We start from the raw sequence: 10,085 nt of genomic DNA, 5'->3' as shown, positions 1-10,085 counted from the left end.
CAGCTCTGTTCTACCCCAAACCAGGACTTTTCTACATTTGAGACTTATTGTCATGGAGATGATATCAAACGTCAAATCTGTTTGCCTGTATATCTGCTTATCTTCTAGAAAATGGGGTGTAATTTGAGAGGATTAATATTTTTGTGGAACATGAAAGTTCAGTTTGTTGTATGTAATGTAGCTTCAAATCAGTAATCATTCAAGGCAATACTGGGAGGTTCATGTGAAATTTCCAACATGATTTTTCATGTTATTGAAATTTCTGCTTTTAAAAACTCAACCTTGGTCTTCCTGGATAATCTTTCAGACTAGAAGGTCCTGGAGAATACTAGTTTTCCTTGAGCTTTTTATTCAGTCTTACAAGAGTACAGAATAAGAAATGCCTCACTTAAATACATGGTTAAGGATTAATAAAAATGGCCTATCAAACCTTAATTTTTAGGCCGTCTCCTTTGCTTTGGCCCAGTGATCCTGCTGCAAGACAATTAATTTCTTTATTAAATAGCTGCAGCTCTTCAGCAGTTATTCTCTTATCTGTGAACACTCTGAACTGCTTGTCTTTTGAGTCTCATTTTATTTTTCTATTCTGTTTCCTAAACCAGAGTAGCAAAGACACTGTTCAGAGATAGAATTCAGCCTGTCTTAAATATTTATCAAAACAGTATGTTGTGGTGGAACATGCTTCTGGCTTCAAAATAACAAAATCAAAACAAATGGTAATGTAAGCAGGCTGGCTAACTTGTTGTGATGGGTTAACCCTGGTTGAGCAAGTGATGCCCACCAAACCACTCTATCACCCTCCCCCTTTCTCCTCCCTAATCCACAAAGCAAAAGGGGAAAAGAAAATAATATGGAGAAAAAACCCTTGGGGGTAAAAACAAGGGCAGTTTAATTAGAGAGCAAACCAAGCAATGCTGTGCGCAGAAGCGAAGGAAAACCCCAAAGACTTATTCTCTACTTCCCATCAGCAGGCGATGTCTGGCCTTTCCTGGGAAGCAGGGCTCCAAAACACGTAGCGGTTGCTCCAGAGGACTGAGGAGTAGCCCACCACCACCCCCTTTGTACTTGCTTTATAGTTGAGCTGATGTCATATGGTCTGGAATATCCCTTTGGTCAGTTCAGGTCAGCTGTTCTGGTTATGTTCCTCCCCAAGCTCCTGCCCCCTATCCCATTGTGGGGGGAATGTTAGAAAGAGCCTTGGTGCTGTGTGAGCACTGCTCAGTGGTAGTCATAACATGGGTGTTATCAACACCCTTCTAACTCCCAACACAAAAGCCCTGCACCAGGAGACCTGCTATGGGCAAATCAGCTCAGCCAGACCCCATACAGTATATTGGCTTCAAAATCTGTTCAGTTGTTGGGTGATTGTGTGTGTGTGTGTTTGGAGTTTTAATACTTATGAGTTAGAACATTTAGATACAAATAAACAAAAACACACAATACCCCCCAAAACATAGCACCAAAACAAACCCACAGCAAAAACACTGGAAGTGAGGCAATGAAGTCCAAACAGATTCAATATGTTTCTGATCAAGCAACTTCCTTTGTGTTGAGTCACCTGGTGTAGTTGGGGCAGCAGCGATAAAACAGATTACGAATACAGAAATGTGAGTCTTAACTGAATGCATTAAATGCATGAGTTTTGTTTTGATACAGTTTTTGCTTTTGATCTTAGGGCCTTTCAGTTATCTTGATGATGTCCCCTTTAAGATAGGACACAAATTCAAAACCCCAGCAAAAGTTGGACTGCCCATTGGTTTCTGCCTGCCTGATTTTTCTCAGCTTGTCAGAGAAGTCCAGGTAAGTAATGTTTTGCCTGTCCATTCTATTCTCTGCTCCCTCACCCCTGGCTCCCAACATGTGGTGCTGTTAATTGCAGTAGTCACAGTTTGCACACGTTTAAATGTTAGTCTTGTCAGTCCTGTAGTGTCATTTCATGTGCCAGGCAGTAGTTGCAGAAGATCTGTTAGAATGTATAGAAAGATAAAAATATGGTAGTCAGTGCAAAAAGCTTCTACTTCTTATCACTTTAAAAAGCCTAATAGCGTTTATTTATTAGAATCATAGAATGTCTGGGCTGGAAGGGACCTCCAGAGGTCATCTAGTCCAACCCCCCCGCAATAAGCAGGGATATCTCCAACTAGATCAAGCTACTCAGAGCTTCATCTAGCCTGATCCTGAATGTTTCCAGGGATGGGGCCTCCACCACCTGTCTGGGCAACCTATTCCAGTGGTCTATCACCCTCATACTGAAGAACTTCTTCCTAATGTCTAGCCTAAATCTACCCTTTTCTAGCTTAAAGCCATTACCCCTCGTGCTGTCACCACAAACCCTTGTGAATTTATTTTACTCTATCTACTTCAAAGAAGTGCAATGTTTTTTTGTAATAGCTATAGGCCTAAATGTTACCCTGACTAAATTTGAGTAGCATTTTTAAGAGGAAAAATGGTAAGAACTGATACACTCATGCTATGACATACTTGCAGAATCTTGTTTGAGGATCACAAATGTTTCTATGACTGTATTTTATAGGTTTCTGCAATAGTGGGATGAAGAAATAAATTTCCAGTTCTTGTTTTCTGTGCAGTTCTGAGTGGGATTTCTTTTCCAGATGTAGGGCAAACAGGTTCCAGCCTTGGTATGGATGGCTTTCAGGTCTTTGAGGAGCATGTCTCTGTTACCTTAAGCTCTTGGTAGCATAAAAACAATTGGTTTAGCATAAATGTTGGAAATTTTATCTCCAAATGCAGGTTGTGATACAGGAAATATAGTTGAACTATGTTTTCTCTTTTGGATCCATGATTTTCCTTGGTCAGTTCAAACTGATGATTGCTTTCATTTCAGCTGCAACAGATTGTTGTAGATGATTCTGCTTTGCTTCCCTCCCCCCTCCCTTTTTATTTTTTCCATTGCCTTAAACTCATCTGTTGGAGAGCTGAATATCTCAATTACTCTATATCATGGCTTTTTCTTTTTAACCATTAAATGAATACATGATTCTCCTAATACACGTATTTCTACACAGTTAAGCTGGTTTGGGAGAGCTAAAGAAGACTCTAATGTTCTGTTGCTGGCTTCGTTGTGCTATGTCTCCATTTTCCTGCCAAGCTGAGGCTCAAGTATAGTATGCCAAATTGGACTGCAGTACTTTGCATAATATGATGTGGTTATGTGGACTGTACATCTTGCAGTGCAAATTTGACAATTGTAGTGAAAGCTGTTAAAAATGGGGGGGAAGCAAAATTGCTCAAAGCCATATATTTTTATATAAATATCCCCCATTTTTTAATATTAAGAAAATACAGCTTTCGTCAATTTTGGGGGGGCGGGGGGTGTATATATATGTATATAAAAAAACATATACACAAAACTATGATAGTTAGAATCATAGAATCCTTTAGGTTGGAAGAGACCTTTAAGATCATCAAGTCCAACCATCAAGCCAACACTACTAAGTCCTCTGCTAAAACGGAATCAGAGTCTGTCAGGGCTGGAAGGGACCACAAGGATCACCCAGTTCCAACCCCTCTGCCATGAGCAGGGACACCTCCCACTAGATCAGGCTGCCCAGAGCCTCATCCAGCCTGGCCTTAAAGACCCCCAGGGATGGGGCCTCAACCACCTCCCTGCTCACGTAGCAAAGAACGTGTAATGAGTAGTGCCCAGCACTTCTGCCAATGAGTTGTTTTTCAGTCACCTTGCTGATAAATTGTGTATCACACCTCTTGGAGTCTTAGAACTAATGGAAGGGAAAACTGTTATACAGTTAAGACAACAGGTCTCCAGGATCTCACTGGAGCCTGCTATAGGACAGGATATGATGCAACACATAGTGAGTTCCAGAAAAACGTAGTAGAGGCCTAGCAAGCCTTGCTGGCTTGTTGCTCTTTAGAGCTAGGAATTTGTATGACCTAGCAGTCCTATGGTAAGAGCACTCCTGTTTTGTTATGTGCCATTATCCTGGCGAGGTTATCTTATGACTTCATGTGAGTCACAGGTAGGTTATACCCTGGACTCAGCTTGTAGGCTGTGTTCTCTGAACATTTTATGGTTATATAAAGAGCATTTGAGGATGTTAATTTTTCATAAGATATTAAAGCTTTAAATAGATTTGGTCTGTTCAGAATTTTGTCCTCTCAACCAGGTCACTACGGTGGCCAGTAAGCTGATAGTGAGTAGCTTACAAATGCCTTCCTGTGCTAACCTGGCCCTGAAGGAGCCAATATTAAATGAGAAAAGCTTGTAGGATCCTGTCATGCCAGTAACTGCAGCAAAATCTGCTACTGCAGGTAGTTGTCATCGTTGATGTAGCCTGTATCTGGTGAGCCATTGGCACAGGGTTAAGAATACCAGTACCTCTTAAACTAGTGGATGTAAAACTCTTAATGTCAATTCCCTTAGGAATCTTTTAGGGGTAAGCAAGTAATACTGTATTGGTCTTTAGATGCAGAAATACTCTGCTGTAGTTTTGAATGACTTGTAGAATTTGTAGACAGGGTAGTTTAGTGGTACCACATCTGGATATGGTTGTCCATCTAGGAACGCATTTAGACTTCCCTTGCTACATTCATTGTCTTGGAAGGAGAGGGTGGGAGGGCTGTGAAACTGATCTTGGGATGATCAGTAGCTCTAAAGCAAAACTAAATGTAGGAAGGAGGCAAAATATGATATTCTAATCCAGACTATAAACAGGGTTTGCTGCTAGAGGCAAAAAGAACTAGTTCTGGTATCTTCTGACTTTACTAGTGCATAAATTACAAGAGCTGCTTAGAAAAAAATTTGTCTGTCTATGGTTATTCACGTAGCTCTTATTCTATATTACTTATGTTGCTGTTAGAAGTAGTGGCTATGATCCTTAATTTTTTTTTTTCTCCTTTCCTCTTCACTTTTGGTCAGTATGACTTCTCACTGGAAAAGAAAATGATTGAGTGGGCTGAAGATATCAAAAAAAATGAAGCTGCTCAGAGAGAAGCTGAAAAAAAGGCAGAAGAAATGCTAGCAAACTCAAAAGCAGCTCCAGAGGTCAGCAACAAAATGAGGTTCTCAGAGGGACCTTGCCCTGAGGCCATGCCTCCTCCTATTAACCCCATCCTTGCCAGCCTGCAGCATGATAATATTCTTACTCCCACGCCAGCCAACAGCAGTGCTGTGAAGCAAAAGGTTCTCAGTCCACCTCATCCAAAAGCAGACTTCAACCCAGCTGATTTTGAATGTGAAGAAGACCCATTTGACAAACTGGAATTAGAAACTATCAATGATAAGGAGGAATTAAAAAATATTCTTGAAATTCATGTTGGTACTACTGGGTCAGTTGTTGATCAGTTGTTAGAAAATACTTTGCCCAAAGGAGGGTCTGAGCCTGTGTTGCAAAATGAGGAAGTTCTGGCATCCATAGAAAGGACCACATTGGACTTCAAGCCCCTTCACAAACCAAATGGCTTTATCACTTTACCACAGTTGGGAAACTGTGAAAAGATGTCCTTGTCTTCCAAAGTGTCCCTGTCCCCTATCACTTCAGTGAGCAATATCAGATCCCTCTCCTTTCCTAAACTTGACTCTGATGAGAATGATCAAAAATTATCAAAGCTCATGAGCACTTTCCACAGCACTACCTGTCTCCACAACGGCACTTCTCTCAGCTCTTTGCAGACCTGTACTCAGAGTAAAGCTAGTGAACTGAATGGACACCATATGGTTGGTCTTTCTGCTCTAAATGAGGACAGTGGCATGGAGACATCAACATTATCCTCTTCATCCAGACTACCTTTCCTGGCTGTGTCAACAGTTTGTACAGAAGAATCATCTCAAAGCACAGCAACTATGGTAAACATGCAGTGGATTAGAATTGGGGTTGCTGGGGAGGTGTGGAGACAAATGTTGCTTCTAAAATGTCCTATGGTTTTAGGTTCATTTAATGGCAGTGCTGTGTCATGTATGGTAGTTGCTCTTCATTTATGGGGTAAATTTATCAATCATGTCTTCATGCTGTCAGTTCTAAACCTCAGATTTGGGGAAAACCTACAGAGTAATAATCTGATGTTTTTCAGACCCGTTCTGGTGACTTTCAGCTTTTCAGCTCTTGTTCATAGTTGAACACCTTTGAGCTAAGCATATGAGAGATCGTCTTTGTACAGTACTTCATTCTGTCTTATCCAACTGAGAGAGATCATATTCTGAACTGCTCTTGGGTTTTGAGTTAAATCTCTGCTAGACTTACTCCTTGGCTTGCTTAATTATTTTCTGGAAACAATGGGAAATGCAGACTTTACAAGGAATAGAAGCAATAACAAAATAAAAAACACACAGATGCTGTGTCATTAGGGAAGAAAAGTTCTTGCAATTGACCTGCAGTGAAAGAATTGAAGAATTGTCTGGTTTTGTTTGTTATGTTTTTTTGTTGTTTTTTTTTTTCCTTCCCAAGATCCTTTTGAAATCTAAACTTTAAAAGGATGGAAACGATGGTGGTCTGAAATCTGGTATTTACACTCTTCCTTGGAAAGGAGGGTGGAAAGATTGCTTTGTGGATGCCAAAAGCAGTCTTGAGGATCATCTCGGTTCACTAATGTAGTTGGCTGCTATACAGCTCCGAGACAGGCGTTTGACACTTCACTTCATCAAACTTGTAGCAAGTTCTAATATTACTTTGAGGACACAAATTCACACCAGCTGTTATCTTTTTCTATTTGTGAATAAGAGCAGAGTTTTGAGTAAGCTTGTGGACATTTTTTTCCAAATAACCTAAGATCTGGACACCAATACTCATGAAGTCTAGTAGAAACTCTAGTAAAATCCTCTATCTGGCTTTAAAATAATCTGGCTTCTTCTGTCCAATATAAAGCAGTGCTTCAATGGTTCTGTGGTCTTATTGGCATACTGTAGGTTTTTGTGTGACATGATGTGCTCTGAAACAGGTGACACTGCTTCTCTCCTGTTGGTCTTTCTCCTCTTTTTGGGCTTAGGTAAATGGATCATTAATTGTGAAATACAGTATTTTGGCAATTAGTGTATTTGTCAGAGCACAGCAGAACAGCAGTTTAGCAATCACTAGAACAAATTTAATACAGTAAACTTTGGCAGAAACAGCAATGCGCTGAGCAGCTTCTCACTGCTATAGAATTGAGAGGTGATTGTGTGATTGCATGTAGCTCAGAGGTGAAACCTCGAAGTATTACACACCTCTGAAGATTAACATGAAAGATCACTTACAACTAGGTAGATGGGTATTCAGATGGCCAAGTTTTCACTGTAGTTAATCAAATATCTATGCTGCATTAAAACTTATTAAAGACTAAGAGGGAAGGTATATTCTTGAGAATTCTGTAAGGGAAGATACAAACTGATAAAAAAAGTCTTACAAGAAGTAATAAAGATCTTAATTTGAAATTATTTCTGCTTTGGAAGTAGCAAACCAAAAAATAGGTTTGCTGACAGAACTGGTTCTTTCTGTTTTGGTTCCGAGACTTCAGAATATATTTGTTTCATATTTCCACAATATGATCCCAGTGGCTGGTAAATGACAGTTGAGCTGCAAGGAACTGAAGTAAATGTAACAAAAATTCTCAGAGTATCAAGATGATAGAAGGCAGTCACAGTCATCTCTGTGGCTGGGAGCAGAAGGGTCATGTGTCCCTTTTCTTCAAGGTTAGACAAGAATAAGCCTGTCCTGTTTAGAAAGCCTCAGGACAATTATGTCCCAGTGTAATTTCTCTGAGGCTGCACTGATTCTGTCCTGGGTGGTCCTCTCTGAGGTTTTTTGTTGTTTTTGTTTTTTTTTTTTTTGAAGCTCACTGGTTTGCTTTTTGCAGCATTGGCAGAGGGAGAAATGAATAATGAAGACAATAGGCTGGAATTAAATAAAGCTCATCAGAGACCTGATTATTATGATGCATTTAGAGAGAATGTGGCACTCCTGGTGGACCATTCAGAATATATACTACTGCTGTAGCATGATGTGTGCAGGCACACCAGCTGCAGGCAGGGCTCCTGGCCTCTGTATGAAGTCTCTAAAAGTATACAGTGTACAAGCACATACTGAAAGCACTGCATGTCTGCTGCTTGAAGGGCACTGAAATACAAGCTTGAGATGTAAGGGAGTTCGACAAGACCAGTCTTGTCTTTGTCCCCTGATGGAAGTCACTGACCACAAGCACAGATTGTCAAGCTCAAGTAGATTGAGGAGGAAGAGTTGGTTTTCCTGGACTCTTGAATCTCTGGTGTCAGAAACAGTTTTGGTTTTTCTGGCTGCAGCATCAATAACAAAGCATCATGCTTCAATTTGTTAATCAGCTGATTTCAGGATTACACCAGACCCCCATTTTGGTGTATCCTGTATTCTAGTGCTTTTTGCTCTGGCAAAAGTGCCAGGAGGAAGGGGGGTGTGAAGAGCTTTGAACCCCTCTACCATCATGAGGGAGAGGTTCTTGGGTAAATCAGTCCATTAGGCTGGACGTGATCTATGAGGCTTTGTCTCCTAGAAGATGAATTCTTACCCTGGAAATTAAAATGGGCAGAAACGCTGAACAAAGTTTGTGGGTTTTTTCTTTCATTTTTTTTTTTCTTTCCCCTTCCAGTAGATGGAATTTACTAAAATCCTGATATAGAAAACCAATTTTGAGAATATATAAACAGATTTTTGTTACTGTATGTGCTTTTTTTAAAAAAAAAAAATTTTTTTTTTGTTTGGTTTGTGAGTGGTGGGGGTTTTTTTTGGGGTGGTGGTTTATATTTTGATTTTTTTAAAAAAAATTTTTAATTTTTTTATTTTGGGCCCAAAGAAGGCTTTTCTGAAAGAAGTGGACGAGCTTACAAGCCATCTGTGTTTGCTTAAAAAGATATTAAGGAAAGGCAACAAATGGAGGCTGTTGGTCCAAAGTAATTTCTTGCAGTCTTTTCTAATTTGATTTAAAATGGAGGAAAATTTTTCAATGAATTAATTGAAATGTGCAAAGTTCTGACTTGGCACTCCTGTTGTCCTTGGGCCAAGTAGCACAAAGTGGTGGATTAGTTCTGCCTTCTGGCAGCCTGGTTCTGCACAAATGGAGCAGGTGCATAGTGGGGAACATTTATTCAGCCTTGTTGATGTACTGGGAATGGGACCAAGTGTTGGGCGTTGGTAGAAAAATCACATAGTCTTTTTAGCTAGTGTGCCACGTTTCTCATGTATGGTGTATGAAATGCAGTGCTTTGAGAATAGGAAAGGGATATATGTTTCTCTTGCCCCCTCTCATGGTAAAAAATATCGAGGGAAGTCTCTAGACAATTACTTTTAAATTGTCATTCAGGTAGCATAGCACTTTATCAAGAGCTGAACAGGACCCAGCATGTTACACTGAGCCGTATGAACATGTAGCAGTCACAATGACAGAAAACAAAAGCTTACAATTATGAGGGGACACACATCCTTCATGGAGTATAATCTGGTTTTGTAGAGTACTGAGAGAAGGAACAATCCTTGTGATGGCTGTTCTGTAACTGCATACAACTGTGTAATGTCTGCATCTCACATGGAAGCTTGATCAGACCACAAGTCTTCCTAGTATGGTAGACTTATTCCCAGATCTCTCCCATAAAGCCCTTCTGCCCTAGTTGTAGCAATTTCTGCTTACTGGTGCATAATGTTTATAGTAATCTTATTTGTATGTTGTCCAACAGGTACACCCAGACTACAAAGAAACAAAAATCCCTGTGGTAAGTTCCCAAATACCTGTGTACTTGTACTGGATCATGTTTCTGAACATCTCCAGAAGTAGTGTTCCTTAGAGTACAGAAAATCATAGGTGACAAGTAAACTTGGGGTGAAGGAAGCAATTTCCATGCTTCCTATGAGGTACAGGCTTTTACTCTATCATAAGGTTTGGTATTGAAAAGTTTTCATCCACTGGTAGGAAAGAGTATATTATGAAGAATCTGGGTTGTTGATGGCTGTTTTGAGGGTAAAAAAAGAATATGGTGGGAGTCAGACTATGTGCACTGCTTGGTTTCATCCTAACAGTGAGTAACTTCCCAAGGGCAGTTGTCACGGTTTAGGGTCAGAGCCACCTCCAGACTTGTAACAGATGCTCTCTGTTAATCCCCTTCCCCCTCA

The 10,085-nt window shown here is 40.2% G+C and overlaps 1 protein-coding gene across 1 annotated transcript in view; it reads left to right on the top strand.

The window, feature by feature from the left end:
• Window positions 1-1,675: 1,675 nt before the first annotated feature.
• Window positions 1,676-10,085, top strand: part of LOC103779752 (ubiquitin-associated protein 1-like) — a gene marked incomplete at both ends in the record, with an annotated part of 9,454 nt that continues 1,044 nt past the window's right edge. The window contains 3 exons of the mRNA XM_008947397.1: window positions 1,676-1,800; window positions 4,898-5,824; window positions 9,653-9,688. Of these exons, the coding sequence (XP_008945645.1) occupies window positions 1,676-1,800; window positions 4,898-5,824; window positions 9,653-9,688 (1,088 nt within the window). The remainder of the gene's footprint in view (window positions 1,801-4,897; window positions 5,825-9,652; window positions 9,689-10,085) is intronic.

This window comes from Merops nubicus, unplaced genomic scaffold (genome assembly GCF_000691845.1).
Source record: "Merops nubicus isolate BGI_N331 unplaced genomic scaffold, ASM69184v1 scaffold29489, whole genome shotgun sequence".
NCBI lineage: Eukaryota > Metazoa > Chordata > Aves > Coraciiformes > Meropidae > Merops > Merops nubicus.
The sequence above is the reverse complement of the archived record's forward strand: the minus strand, read 5'-3'. Positions and strand labels throughout refer to the sequence as shown.